The 14,983-nt window shown below is 44.1% G+C and overlaps 1 protein-coding gene across 1 annotated transcript in view; it reads left to right on the forward strand.

Annotated features, from left to right (window-relative positions):
* The window catches only part of VASH2 (vasohibin 2), a 176,089-nt gene that overhangs the window by 67,141 nt on the left and 93,965 nt on the right, over window positions 1–14,983 (forward strand). The window contains exons 3-4 of the mRNA XM_085612884.1: window positions 4,719–4,807; window positions 8,383–8,439. Of these exons, the coding sequence (XP_085469010.1) occupies window positions 4,719–4,807; window positions 8,383–8,439 (146 nt within the window). The remainder of the gene's footprint in view (window positions 1–4,718; window positions 4,808–8,382; window positions 8,440–14,983) is intronic.

Consider the following 14,983-nt stretch of genomic DNA (forward strand, 5'->3'; position numbering starts at 1 on the left):
AAAATCTTGAAACTGATTACACTCCCACACTTGGAAGCTTGTGTTAGCGCAAATCTACTGGAAATGGAGAATCCAGGCGAAGCAACCACACCGCACCTCCCATCAGAAGAGAAAGTGTTGTTGAATAGTCCTAAAGTGACCTGACTCTGTCTGCTGCACCGTCACACTTATTGGATAGCCTCTTTATTATGACTGGCGGCGCTCTTTACCCAAAGTCACTTTAGGATGGTAAAGACCTACAGTAGAAGGGGTGGACCTTGGCTTTGAGCAGTGCGCTGCTATTGGCAGTAGGAACTTTAAAATAAGCACTGTCTCCGGAGTGGCGTGGCAGAGGCTCCCGCACAGTGTGTTGCGGTCTGGCCGGGTAGGTGGCGCATTGTGCCCATTTTCCTCCTTAGATTCAAAAGCTTCTCTTGAAGTGGCTAGGCGTGTCTAGTTAATACTCTGCGCTCACTGCTCACTTTGTTTTTAGTGCCTCAATTAGGTCTGTTTCTAAAAGTGTTATTGACAAAGTGTCCTATCTCCGATTGACACAGTGTGGTAAGATAACGTTGCGAGTTGTACATCAGCCTCAAGTGAGATTATATCTGCACACTTTGAGGGGTGTAGTTGATGCCCCAATTCGAGCTGCTAGCCTGACATCCCTAACCATTCCTTGGGGAATGTTTTGGCCAGTCTCCCCTGTAGGAAGAATATAATTGGTCTGTGAGGCTTTCTCAGCTAAGCAGCAGACAGACACATGATTGTTTCATCAGGACCAGCTAGATGTTTAAATGACCATCTGGGTTAGTATGGCCATCTGACAATTTCTGTGAACTTGCTTGATTTGCTAGTACAGTCCTTTGAGGCCACTAAGACTGCCCTTGACTTGCAGACTGACATGTTTGCGGTCCATGTAAACTTACTACAAACCCTGGCTTGTTTTTTGGCCTCTATTTATGTAAAACTGGGGAATCTGAGTGCACTTTCGTTTACTATTAAAGAAAAATCTAAAATTGTAGCCCTGGTCTGTTCATGTGCTCTGATTGTAGATAAATTGGCTATGCTTTCAGATGCGTTACTTGTTTCTTCCTACGATTGGAAAACAAGCCGCATAAGAATCTCAAATTTGAAGACTCCCGTTGCTGACGTTGACTCGCTTGCTGCCTGGGGTGGTACAACATCTCGAATGAGGAAGCTTCCACCCTTGGTTAAAGTCCATATGCTGCTGGCTATGTTGGTGACGGAGCTGATAGTGGCTGTTAATTCTCTTTTGGAAGGGGTGGTAGGGTCTGGAGTGTGTCCATCTACCCTACGGGGCAAAGCAGTGGATGGGTACAAATTAGCTGATGTTCCAGCAGCAGACTTTTGGTGGTCTTGAGAGATACCATAAACAATGACTTTCACTGTCGCAACTTGGAAGCTAACAGTCTTTCCCTCTGTGGGGTGTAACACCAACTTATAACCTGAGATGGCAGCTGAAAAAGCAGAAAGAACAACATTAAAAGGACAGATTCTCCCAGATCATTCCAAGTTTAGTAGGGCCACTTTTTAAATCTGTAGAACCCAGACAGATCACAACAAAGAACCACCCTGCCCGGTGACTGGTATGATCACCAGTGACTAGACTGCAAGTTTTCTGAAAGAAACTAAGGGGGAAGTAAGCTCTCTAAATGTGAAAGTGGAAAAAGGGTGTTGCAGAAGATTGATAAGGAAAAACTGTCCTAAAGCTCAACACATCGAACAAAAGGACCAATAATCAGGAGCAGCTATTTGGTGCGAGGATTTTTAGATTCGATCCAGAAGAAATACCACCTGGATCCATAGGGTGCCAAGCAGTGCTGAAGAAGAGGATAGGCACGCCTGTATACAAGATATGCTGCAAATATTTCTGGACCAATCAGGGTGTCTCTCCGCCATTTGCATAGAGTGTCTGTGGCGTGCTGCCTGATATAATGGTGAAGGTCCACTACTACTGGGTAGCAATGCCGATCATGGAGAGAGCAGAAGGGTAGATCATGTACAAAGTTTATCACATGCAGTTATATGTGTGGTGAGTGTTGTCTCTTCCATGACTCTGCATAAGGGAATGAAGTAGGAACCCATCACTGACTCCTCAAACTGAATTCTTATATGAAGCAAGAGATCCTCACACTAAATCATGAGCTAGGAAAGCTGTGGCCCCAAACACAAGATCAAAGAATGAACCGGAGATCATCATGACACAAGGGCACGTGCAAGAGGGGCGAGAAGTATTCTGGGAAAGAGCTGTTTAGCATGAAGCAGAATGCTCCAGAACACCTGTGCTGGATCGGCACCAAGAGGAGTGGAATGCCGCCTTATTAGAAAGAGCGGGTTTCAGAATAGCTGCCTGTGTAATAATGCCAGGTATTGCCAACACGTTGGATGATTGCTGAAAACGGTTGAGCTTGGTTTGGCAATGGCCCAGTGGAATGCCGGCTGGGGTAGGGTGGAGCAGGGGGCGTCCATCACATAAGACACTAAAGGGAGGGGATGGCAATTTAATGAGTGTGAGAAGGCCTGTGATACAACGGGCGCTTATGTTAAGGTCTAAAGGAGGAATATGTGCGGAAAACAAGGCCTTTGGCTCCACTTTTTAAAAAACGTGTGGTACCAGCAGGGTTTGCTTTTGTTGTTTTGGTTTGATTTTTTTGGGGCCACAGCTGGTGAGAACCACTCCTGTATATAATACAGGTGAAAGTGGTGTTAGGAAGGTGTAGAGGACTATCAGAACAATCTTGACCACCTATTGGAAAAGCAATAAGTGGTTAAAACACAGTCAGCCGTTTTTTGCTTTATGAGAAGAGACCAAGAGGGATGTCCGCCTACTGTATGAGGCGCGTCTACTGAAGAGTGAAGGCCATAGGCTAGAGCTGCAATGCCTTCCCTCAATAGTAGTGTGCTTCAGTGGCTGCTGACTGGGGCTGGTTGGTGGTGGGGGTGGATGATTAGCTATCCTTCTGGAACTACCACCAGCATTTACTACCAGGATTCCACAAATTAACACCCAACCAGCGGTTGAAGTGCATTAAAAAAACAAAAACGTAAGGGAACTGGAACTCTGCACCGTTGGGCGGGGGGGAGAGTGTGAGGGCGGGGGTCAAAGGCATGGCTACAAAAACAAATTATGCTGTAACTTTTTTCAGTCTTTCATCTTAAGGTATGGACCTATATAAAATATCACACAGCTTAAAAGTAAAATAAATGCAAGTTAAGTTAATCAGTGGGAAATGCACTATATGTGCGATCTTTATGACACCTCTATTAGTTAATGCACTGCAGAGGTCTGTGTCTGTAACCAGAGAGCCATGGAACTCCGTCTTGCTTGAAACAGTGGAGAATAGTTGGGGCTCACACAGGCCCTGCCGCAGGGGCTTGTGTTACGCCCCTTGAAAAAGCACACACTTCACCCTCAGCTGATAACTTCTTTCCAATACTACTCAAAAAGAATACATTTGTCATCAAGAAGTGTCCAGTGATTCCATTAATCAAAGCCATTACAGGCTTCCGAGCTCCTTTTACATTTGCAGATTGACCTGCTGCGCACATTTACATTTCTTTCAGGGAATCGGACACCCTGGCAAGAAGGCTTGTTTAGCTGTCTGCCCGCCTTCGGTTTCACAGCACAGAAGAATCCCTGCCTTACGCTGCAGCTGAAGCATTTAAGCTTTGGGAATTAACCATCCCCGGGCGGTTATCGTTTTCACAGAAAGTAGGGAAACAGTTACATTTAAATATTGGCATGTCTTACCCCTTCGATCACGCCCACTTCAACTGTGAACTCTCCTTACGGCGCTTCTGCCCACAGTAAAGCCATCCAGCCGGCAAAGTGTTGCTGACTAGGCCTGGGCGGTAAATTCTGTTCCGTTTGCGGAATTTGGGTAATTTTGCGTTACACGACGAATGCGGAATTGCCCCCGTCTTATATAGCCAATCCTCTCCTGAGACAACAGACCATCTCAGTCGGACCAAACCATAATATACACGACACGTCTTAGAACACTTTACTTAAACCATATCATACTCGCATGAGTGCAACAAAGCTTTGAATCTTTGGGGTTGCTAAACCAAGTATATATTGTCATAATAGTGGAGAAATCCATCCCCTTAGCACAGACACGTGTACAGCAAACAGTTACAAGAATACACTTGTACACAAAATGTGGACTAATAAAAGAAAAATTGTGATTAAATTGTGAATCGATCTGAACTTTCAGAAAATTGTTTAAAAGTACTTGTAGTGTTCCCTCTACAGTAGAGTCTCTGGTGCGTGTGTATAGGGGCTCCCTAGCAGTGGGACCACAAGTGGTTGAGCACTATTATGTGACATTCCTAATACTAGCTCCAGTGCGGTCGTTCTAGGGCCACCACTGCCCTGGTTTGTTGTGCTTAGTTCTATGTTAAACTTGCAACTTTGGGTTTACTCCAGTGCTGCCGCTTTCCTGCGGTCATAAGTGGGTTCATTCTGGACTCCATTTTCCTGTGATTCCAGCAGAGTTTGATCCAGTGGTGGGATTACAGCCTGACGTCATGTTTGTGTTGTTTGCATGCCAGTACTTCATTTAACCGTAGCACGCAGTAAAGAATAACATGCCAGGACTTGAATGCGTCAGGTAGTCGTGAAACCTTTGTGCTATTGTGGCTGCAGTGTGGACAATGGAATGTAAAATTGCTGCATTAGTTGGAAATCGTTAATGTGGATTGTTGTTTCGTTTCAGCCCTTAACACCAGCAGTGCCAAGTTACAAGCCTTCGATGTCCATCCCCGACTGGCTCCATGCCGTGCAGAACTACATGAAGCTGCTGCAGTATCCTTCACACGTCTCCGCCCTGATGGTGCAATCCATTTTGTTGGCATTTCTGCTCGCGTCTGCCCTTCATGAAGAGGTCTTGGTTGAGGCCACACTGGGAAGGGACCGAAGACTCCCGGCCAAAGCTGATCCATTCAGTATAGTCGAGTCTGTCGGATCAACTCCATCAGTAACATTTGCATGAGACCTAACTTTTCCAAAGCCCCGCCACCACCCTTTGTCTTCTGCCTGCATGGTTGCCAGTATTGGATGCCCCTGTGTGGTTGCCAGTTACAGGCCTTGGTTGCCTCCTTTGTGGTTGCCAGTTGCCTTGCTCGCCCCCTGTGTGATTGCTAACCTGCCTGGATGCCCCAGTCTTTAGCTCATGTTTCTAAACTCTTCTCAGGAAGTTGCCAGCCGCTGATCTCTGCACAATATTCCTTTTCGATGCAAAGATTTGTGAAGCTGCCAGATTCACTTCCTAGTGTCTGGGCTTGGCTCTGTGGTGAAACATGTAGCTCGGGAAGCAGCTACCAAAACGTTCTTCCAAATATGGAGTCTGAAAAATATGAAGTCCTTCATTTTAGAAAGATTTCGCCTTGAAAGGATCCAGAGTTTTCCTGCACCGCGCCTGTTTTACTTCAGACCATTTAGAGTGCATGATTGTCAGAGATCCAAGTCCAGCGTCTGAAGGGTTTTATCTGGGATGGCTCGAGCGAGCACTCTTGGCTTTAATAGGTGAATGGCTTTACTATTGTCACCTTAACTTTTGCCATTTCAATCCCAGCTCGTGGAGACAGCTGAGGTGTGCATATTTTTCCAGCTGCCTGCCACATAAGTGCTTGTATACACACAGGCAGGAAGCCTTTCTCTTATTGCCTGCCCAGCTCAGGATCAGCCTGCTAGAGGCAGGAGTCTGGGGCAGTTTGAAGTTGCAGTGCATGTGTGCAGACATCACCAGGACTTGCATGTGACAATGTAATCTTGAGACCCTGCAGTCTAGCTGGCTGCTCTGGCTCTCGAGACCCTGGGAGTCTAGCTGGCTACTCTGGGTCTCGAGACCCTGGGAGTCTAGCTGGTTGCTCTGGGTCTCGAGACCTGGGAGTCTAGCTGGCTGCTCAGGGTCTCGAGACCCTGGGAGTCTAGCTGGCTTCTCTGGGTATCGAGACCCTGAAGTCTAGCTGGCTTCTCTGGGTCTCGAGACCCTGGAGTCTAGCTGGCTGCTCTGGGTCTCGAGACCCTGGAGTCTAGCTGGCTGCTCTGGGTCTCGAGACCCTGGGAGTCTAGCTGGCTGCTCTGGGTCTCGAGACCCTGGGAGTCTAGCTGGCTGCTCTGGGTCTCGAGACCCTGGGAGTCTAGCTGGCTGCTCTGGGTCTCGAGACCCTGGGAGTCTAGCTGGCTGCTCTGGGTCTCGAGACCCTGGGAGTCTAGCTGGCTGCTCTGGGTCTCGAGACCCTGGGAGTCTAGCTGGCTGCTCTGGGTCTCGAGACCCTGGGAGTCTAGCTGGCGGCTCTGGGTCTCGAGACCCTGGAGTCTAGCTGGCTGCTCTGGGTCTCGAGACCCTGGAGTCTAGTTGGCTGTTCTTTGTCTTGAGACCCTGGAGTCTAGCTGGCTTCTCTGGGTCTCGAGCCCTTGGAGTCTAGCTGGCTGTTCTTTGTCTTGAAACCCTGGAGTCTAGCTGGCTGCTCTGGGTCTAGAGTCCCTGCGAGCCTAGCTAGCTGCTCTGTGTCTGGATAAAGTTCTGTCAGTAAATTTAGTAATGCACATATTTCTGGTTAAGGGATGCAAATAGCCTTTGTAAATCTATATTGTGCTTGGCTATTCGAACAAAAGAGGTTTCCTGGGATAGATGTATTATTTCAGCTCATTAACTAACAAGCATTGGCAGAGATAATAGGTTTCACCTGTGAGAGCTATTCATTTTGGCAAAGTTTTGTAGCCATTCTGTACAGCAACATAGATGTTTTGCAGAGTAGCTAAAATACCTTTTAACAAAGCTATGATAAAGCCAAGGCTAATACCCCTTTATTTATTGAATTGCATTGGCACTAGATGCATCATGGTCCTTTAAAAAAAAAAAAAAAAAAAAAAAAAAAGTTTTTGGGGCCATGGTGCACAGCAACAAATGACAAAAAAAAGACATTTGGCTAAAATTCTATCACATATAGAAAGCAATTGCTTCCATGTGCATGTCTTAGTGAAAATATATTTGGAAGCAGAGAACATCTGTTACAATAAACATCCATTTCTGCGGAGAAAAGGTCATTTAAGTGTCTGGCATAATAAAACATAGCTTCAAATGGCAAGAGGTTGAACAAGGAATACAGGGAAGAAGAAAAAATAAAAGTAATACTTTAATCACAGTGCGATCAGCGGAAGAATGACAATCAAGCTGAAGCAATCAGTACATGGTCCATGCACCAGCCGAAAGAAGAATAAGGGAAGCCAGCTGGCATTGGCCAATTGGAAGGCAGCATATAAGAGTGAAAATGAAGGTAACCTGTTAAGTAACGAGTGGGCTGCAAGCCTCATGTTGTATACAATCTCTCTCGCAAACGAGAGCGCATGCAGCTCACACAAGACCCTTTAAAACTGCATTATAAAACGGCAAGTCACTGTTTCCTAAAAGCAGGAAATGAGTTCCTCCCCAACAGCTTCAGCTGGATTGATAAGGTTGGAGTGGAAAATATCTCTTGCATACAGAGATCAATACACTGATTTAAGGAGCGTGCACAAAAACAAAGCATCGCTGGAAAGGATTAGGAATGGGAAGTGGATGTGCAAAAGCAAACATCCAGTCAAGACCTCGGAGTGCCCTAACTCAGACTTTTGAAATCCCCTACTATTCATGCTTTCTAGTTTCTCGTGGTACTCCTAATTAAGCATATAAGATCACATGATGTCCTTCTGGTAAACTTACCAGTCTTCTTGACTTGTGTGTGGTGTCCCATTTTAATGACGTCATTGGCAGTTAATAGTAAAGAGTTGTGTAGTCTTGGTTTGTGAGATTGTTCCCAGCAGCTTCCTCACCTGCTTCAATAACCAGCGAATTGGAAGTTGAGTGAAAAAATATTCCTCCAGTCTGAGATCAGGAAATGGCCGCTGCCTCTGTACAGATGCCCTGGAGCCGCTCCCTGACAGGAGAAAGGAGCTGGGCTTTACTGTGGGCAGACGGTGTTCTCGTCTCTTTCTTAGCATTTGAGAGAGCACGAGTGGTTCTTCTCTTCGATGAGTCCCTATAGAGGCATGCGCACAATTACCTTAAACCCCAATGCAGACTACCCATCGGGATCACCAATGGTCATAACAGTAGGTGTCTGATGTTGGGTAACTTTACCCACTTACAACCACGGCGTAAGTAACATTTAGTCTGTTCCTTTGGTGGCGGTGTGGGTGACTGGGCCTGTGTGCATGTGGTACTTGCCTTTTTTTAATCTATGGATGTGTGAAATAAGAAATCTGCTGTAACCCTCTTATACACTCTGATGGGGAAGATGTTTTGTGTTTACGCACTTGTCTTTGAGCTTCCTATTGGCGTTTGCTTGTCGCTGCTTTTCCGTGTTTCTGGTTATCGCTGTTTAACAAACACTCAGATACAATCATACAGGAACCCAGTTTTTTGAAATTAGAAAAACGAGGCATCTCAGTGGGTAAGTGCATTTTTTTTTTTTTACTTCAAGTATGTTTTCATTGGTTTTGTACAACGCTGTTTTCGTGCTGTTGGGGTTTGTGTACAGGTATCCATGTGCTATATCCACAGGCCCCTGTTGTGTAGAGCATCAGTCGTCATTTTCTTCAGGCAGTGCTTTAAACTCTAGTTGCTTTTCATCTAGTGGTGTATTGACTGTGAAGTCGATGCTAGTCTCAGGCGAGTTGACTAATGCTTACGGTGCTTTCACAGAACCTTTCCATGATCGACGTGCACACCAGCGTGTCAGTCATGGACACTCGTGTGAATTTCAGCCTAGAATGTACACCGTCAGCCAGATTTGTCCAGCCATTGTAATCCAACTTGGCTTTTAGAGCGGTTTAACACCTGCTTCCTTGCAAAACATCCTGTACTGCATCCAAAATCCACAGCTGGAATGACGGAGGCTCCTTTAAAAGAATGCAAAACTAAGAGGTTGTCTTTGCCAATATTGGCAGAACAGACACAATTCTGTACTGTATCTTGGCTTTGAAACTTTTTCCGTTAAACAAAATAAAAAATTAAAAAATTGTTAAAAAAAGATATTGTGTTGGTTCATTTCATAAGACTCTTTTGAGAACCATAAGTGCGCTTCAGTGGCAAGCGGGCAATAATGGCAGACGCAAGCGCTGCTGGGTGGCGCTCACATCAAATGGCCCTCCTATTCCTACCGAAGTAATATAAATATTCCTTCTTTCTTGATGGTATCCATGCAATGGCTGTAGCAGAAATTGCAGGACAGCTTTGCCAGCCTCTTACTACGCTCTCTTACCACACCTGGGAGCCACTTTTGAAGTTTTTACCATAATAGTATGGACATACCAGTAGAGGGCACGTGGTAGGGGTGCCTCTGTTTGTCCCATTGGCTAACTACGCGGCTTCCATCCTATTTAATAATGATGATAAATTAAATAATATCTGGTCACTAACAAGTGCCAACCCGGCAGGTTTCTTCCGAAACACGATTAAAGCAATACCATTTTGCTTGTCTTTAAATCTTTTTCTGTAAGCCTTTGTAAGTTTGAGAGATTAAAAAAGCTTAAGCAATAGTTCGTTTTGGGAATAAAGCTACAACTTTTAAACATGTATTCACAAAATGTTTTGCTCTGCCTTTGCGGATTTGTGTTTTTAGGTTGTCAAATCCTATCCATTTCATTAGTATTTATATTTAAATATTATACATTTTGTCTTCAGAGTAAACATCCATAACTTTCCTGTGAAGATTTTTCACTATTTGTTCGTCTTTTTTTCGACGGGGATTTCAAAGATATAATTCTGCTCCCCCACTCCCCCAAAGGTTTCCACTGTGAACCTTGGCTGCTCCTGTCAGTCAGTGGGTGAAGAGATTGGAGTGGCTGTTCTTTCTCTGTCCTGGCACCTGCCCTGTTGAATTCCTGTCCCCAGTGCCTTAGTCATTCAGTAGCTTCTGTAAAGCCTTAAAACATGTCTTTCCTGCCAACTGGTCTACTCTACTGGGAATGGTGGTCTATTAACCTCACTTAGTACCTTCAAAGTTGTCTGGTTGTCCAAGCGTTTTGTAAAACACTTTTAACATAAGTACAGGATATGCTGAATTTGTCCCCAAATCGTGAAAATATCCATTTCAACAGGAATGGTGGCCAGTTAAAGTGGTTTATGGCTTTGCTTAGACTGAGCGAATTTAGAATTGCTGTGACTGTGGCAGTGATCCAACCAGTAATCCAGGATTTATTTCTAATTCTTTTTTCTAAAACTTTCTAGAATATAGTTTTTGCTTGTATGATGTGGGTTAGGATATATAGATGGAAGAATATTTTAATGCATTTTGATTCCAGGCTGTTTTAAGCAACAAAGAGTGAATACTTTGTAAGCCTTAAGCATTGTGCTTGGAAAGAAAAACAGAGTGTGTCTTTTAGGAGTCACTTTAAACTTGGAACCGTCTATTTTTTGATAGTCAAGTAAGCTGTTCCTTTTTGGGGTAAAAATGTTAGTGCATATCATGACTACTGTGCCGTGCATACGTATTTCATTGTTTTGAGCCTAGCATGTTTGGGCCCCTGAAACTATACATTTGCGCATTTTATTAAATTGTTTTAACAGCTATGTTGCCGGTCTTTAAAGTAAAATGGCTTTACGCGTGAAAACACTGGGACTGTCTCTGTCTACATTTGCGCGCCTTTGAAGATGGAAGAATCCAACATGCACCCCTCAGCCTGCCTCCAGCACTGTGCCTTTAGCAGCTTTGTCACCCTTGGGTCTGCCTAGATTAATACCTCCTGCACTGGACAGCAGTATGTATGGATTAACCAGGATGTGTTTTTGCATGCTTCGTACAAGGTCAAGAGGCAGTGTAGAAAGTTGGGACATACTGAATAGGAGAGGTGAGCTTAAGTTGCCTGATTCAAACAATGACTTTTACTCCAATGATACTCATCACATTAACGGAGCGAGGCTTCAAGACACTGTTAGAAGCATCTTGTCTGTGTCTGAGACCATCGCCCCTTTGCTGGCAATGGGACCATTGGAGTGTCTTTATTTTTAACTATCCTTGACTCGCTCATGCCTCCAAGAGTTGGTATTCCTGCTCTGAACACGAGATTGTAGTTGGAAACAAGACTAGTAGAACCACACTTATAAAGTTGTGGTGCTGGTAAGTTTCTCTTGAGTTCCCTTGTAGAACACTGTATCTGGTCAGAAGTCCAACTGGCCGAATGTTGTAACTTGTGTCCAGATGGGCAGCGAAGCCTTCATTCCATTGGTTTGTGTGCATCAAGCTGTCATAATCCTTCACATCAGGGCAGGTCAAAGATTAAATAATGTCTTTGGCTTGGGCCAGTGATTCATTCTGGGTGTGGATGTCACCAGGTCGGTGAGATTTCAGGGGCTGATTTTTATCTATCACTGCTCCTCCTTGTGTAAGCTTATTTTGATATCTTTAATTGCGTCGCTGTTTAAGATTAGCAAACGGACATAATGTGGAAGTTTGAAATTAATGTGGGTACTTAATATAAAGTGCACCCATTTTTTTTTTATGGTTCATGGTTGTGGTTATATAATTGTTTCAAAACTAGGGCTACCCCAAATTGTAGTACGTGGGTTCTACGTGGGGGGGGAGGGAAGTAGGGATGGGTGGAATTTGCGTAGTTGCGGTACGCAGAGCTCCGTGAAACAGTAAATAATCTCTGCGAACACGCAGAAATTCCAAGAACACGCGGAATTGCTCGTTCTGGATGCTTTTTTCCTGTTCGCGATCGCTGTTTGTGAGCTCGGGGGGGAAATATCTCACGAACATGCATTTTGAGAACGCGAACAAGCAAAAAATTATGCGAAGCCGCGGAGCACAGAATTTTGGGCAATTCCGCATTCTCCGCGGAACGCAAATTTACCCAAATTCCACAGAGCGGAACGGAGTTTGCCACCCAGGCCTAGAGGGAAGGGGATTTGTCACTTATTTATGGCAAAACTGCAAATTGATTACAGTCTGCAAAAAAGGGTAGTTACTCTTAAAGTGAGAAATCGTGTAGTGAGATCGCAAATGCTCCAGTTTCATTAAAAAACATTGATTTCTCAACTGTGCTGTATAAATGCTCTTAGTTTACAATACATTGATAGTAATCCTTTATGAATTACGAGTGCGTGATAATGGCTGGCATGCGGTGGGGCAGTAATGGCGATGGGAGGGATGATTAAGTATGTAATTGCACCGGGTTATGGCTAGATAAAAGGTAGACTGCAGATCTGGTTTTGTTCCACGTATCTATTGTGTTATAGCTCTAGAATCAAACCTATGTCAAAGTGTTTCTGCCATATATTTAAAGAACATAGCCTTCTCCAGGACAGTAGTTTAGCTGGATATTTTTGCGAGAATGTCTATTAAAAAGTTTTGGTTTCTGTCATAAAACTGAGAAACTGCTTAATGCACAAACTAAAAAACTGTTAAAGGTCCATTTCAATCACTTGGAACTGTTAGAAAAATTGCCCAGCAATTGAACACCACTCACAAGTAGTTAAGGAAACTTCTTTATTTGGACAAGGCAGGCAGCTTAACATCCCGTCTTGGGTCCTCCTGGCCGACGCGTTTTGGAGAATTCTCTCTCCTTCCTCTTGGGCCAAATGCGAGTGTTTTGAAAAGCTTCTTGCCAAACTACAGTCCCTGCGTGCTTTATAATTTCCTTAATTGGCATCCTTTGTGCTGTTTCATCGTTATCACTCCTAGTGCACGCAGGTATTCGTAGTTCAATTTTAGGGCAATTTTGGGTGAATATATATATATATATATATATATATATATATATATATATATATATATATATATATATATATATATATATATATATATATATATATATATATATATATATATATATATATATATATATATATATATATATATATTCGAAAAACAACACCGCCCCACTCCGTTGCTCTCAGCAGTGCGGGTGCGCCACTTGCGCGGGCGATAGCGCAATCTATTACTGCCAAACACCACGTTTCTGGAAAGAACGTGCGGCGCACTCGTGCTCGATTCAAAGAAATTGCTTTTATTCGTTCTTCTCCGTGAAGACTAACAAACACACGCGTTCCGGGACCCTGCCCTTCGTCGGTGTTTGTTTGTCAAGTTCAGAGTTTACATTTAAATAACAGAAACAATCATTGGTCGATTGGACTAGCGAGTGCCATCGATATAGGACTTTCCAGCTGGTCAGCCACATTTCATTGTAACCATGGCGGCCATACTTGAATGACCAAGACAGTATATAATTCATATATTATTGCTCATGACACGTCATTAGATCCCAAATTGCCACAAAGTGTGAATTATGTCATGAAAAATAAGCTAAACAAAAAATTCAACATAGGCAATTCATTCGGTGACCAGATAATGACAAGACCGCTAAATCAACGACCGAGAGCATTTTGCTGGATCGTACAATTGCGCCCTCCAATGGGCGTAGCCACAGCTCAAATGCTCGCGGGAAAAATCAAATTAAATTAATCAACCAGCGGTCCTGTCAATAATGATGTTATAGACTCAGTTCTAATTTTTGAAAAAGAGAAGGACGAAAAGGTGAAAGGGGCATACACTCACACTTATATACAATATGTACAAAAATGTAACAATCATTTTTCAGAACGCAAAATTAAGCCCTCAATGGGCATATTCACTGAACACAGTTGATAAAGAAACAGGTTGCAGAAGGAAAACACTCAATTTACACAAATTTTTCTCAATGATACAATGGTGTGATGCAGACGTTTGGGAAAAATGGAAATTGCGCAAGGACAAGCTTAGCCAATGAAGGACCATAATTCTTCCTCCATATTAAGGCCCCCAGGGGTGCGAGTTTGTAATTCAATAATAAAGCGCGCCTCTAGCTGGCGTAGCTCTCTTACTCTGTCTCCTCCTCTTTCAGTCATGGGGACCTGGTCTAAGCAAAAGTAGCTAAGCTTGTCACTACGGGATTCATGGTTGTCTGCAAAGTGCCTGGCAACAGGGTAAGTTGTGTCACGGTTCGTGATTGCCCGTGTGTGCTCCAAAACACGTTTCTTAGCAGGGTGGATAGTACTCCCAATGTATTGGAGACCACACGGGCAAACCAGGCAATAAACAACAAAACTGGTATTACAGTTCAAAAATTTGGTGATGCTACGTGTTCCTATTCTACCTGGAACACTGTATTCTTTCACTTTTTTGCTGTTTTTGCAGGCTTTGCAAGAAGCACATGGGTAGAAACCTACCGGAGTGTTCTTGGGGATCTTGTCGGAAAAATGGCTATGTACCAACAAGTCTTTCAATGACTTACTTTTACGATAGGTCACCCCCGGCTTACATGGTGTATCCTGACCAATGATATTGTCAGTCTGTAGTATGCTCCAATTCTTTTCTACTAGCTTTCTTATCACTCCAGCCTTGGTAGAATAACCCAAAATGAGACGGGGACCACCCGGATCGTCTTTAACTTTGTTCAATTCGGGGTGTTCCATGCCAAGGAGGGAGTGTCTCTCAATGGACTGTACCTTAAGGGCTGTTTCGCTCAGGAGGGTGTCGGTGTAACCTCTTTGTCTGAACCTTCTGAGCGATTCGCTTGCTGCCTGAGTGTAATCTATGGGGAGTGTGCAATTCCTTTTAAGACGCAACAACTCCCCATAAGGAATGCTGTTGATGAGAGACCGTGGATGTTGACTAGTAAAGTGTAAAACTGAATTACCTGCGGTGGGTTTGCGATAAAGTTTCGTGCAAATCAGCCCATCTGCTACAAAAACCGAGAGGTCTAGGAAGGGTACCTCAGTCTTGCTCATCAAGCTAGTGAAATGCAAATTCAAAGAATTAGTATTCAAGATGTTAATATATTCTGTAGCTTCATCAGGAGTACCCTTCCACACGATGAATAAATCATCAATGTAGCGTGCCCATAGGGCAATTTTGTCAACCCATACCTCGTTACCCTCCGCCCAGGCCACGTGCTTCTCCCACCAGCCCACGAACAAGTTCGCGTAACTGGGGGCGAAGCACGTGCCCATCGCGG

Source organism: Triturus cristatus, chromosome 6 (assembly GCF_964204655.1).
Source record: "Triturus cristatus chromosome 6, aTriCri1.1, whole genome shotgun sequence".
NCBI classification, from domain to species: domain Eukaryota; kingdom Metazoa; phylum Chordata; class Amphibia; order Caudata; family Salamandridae; genus Triturus; species Triturus cristatus.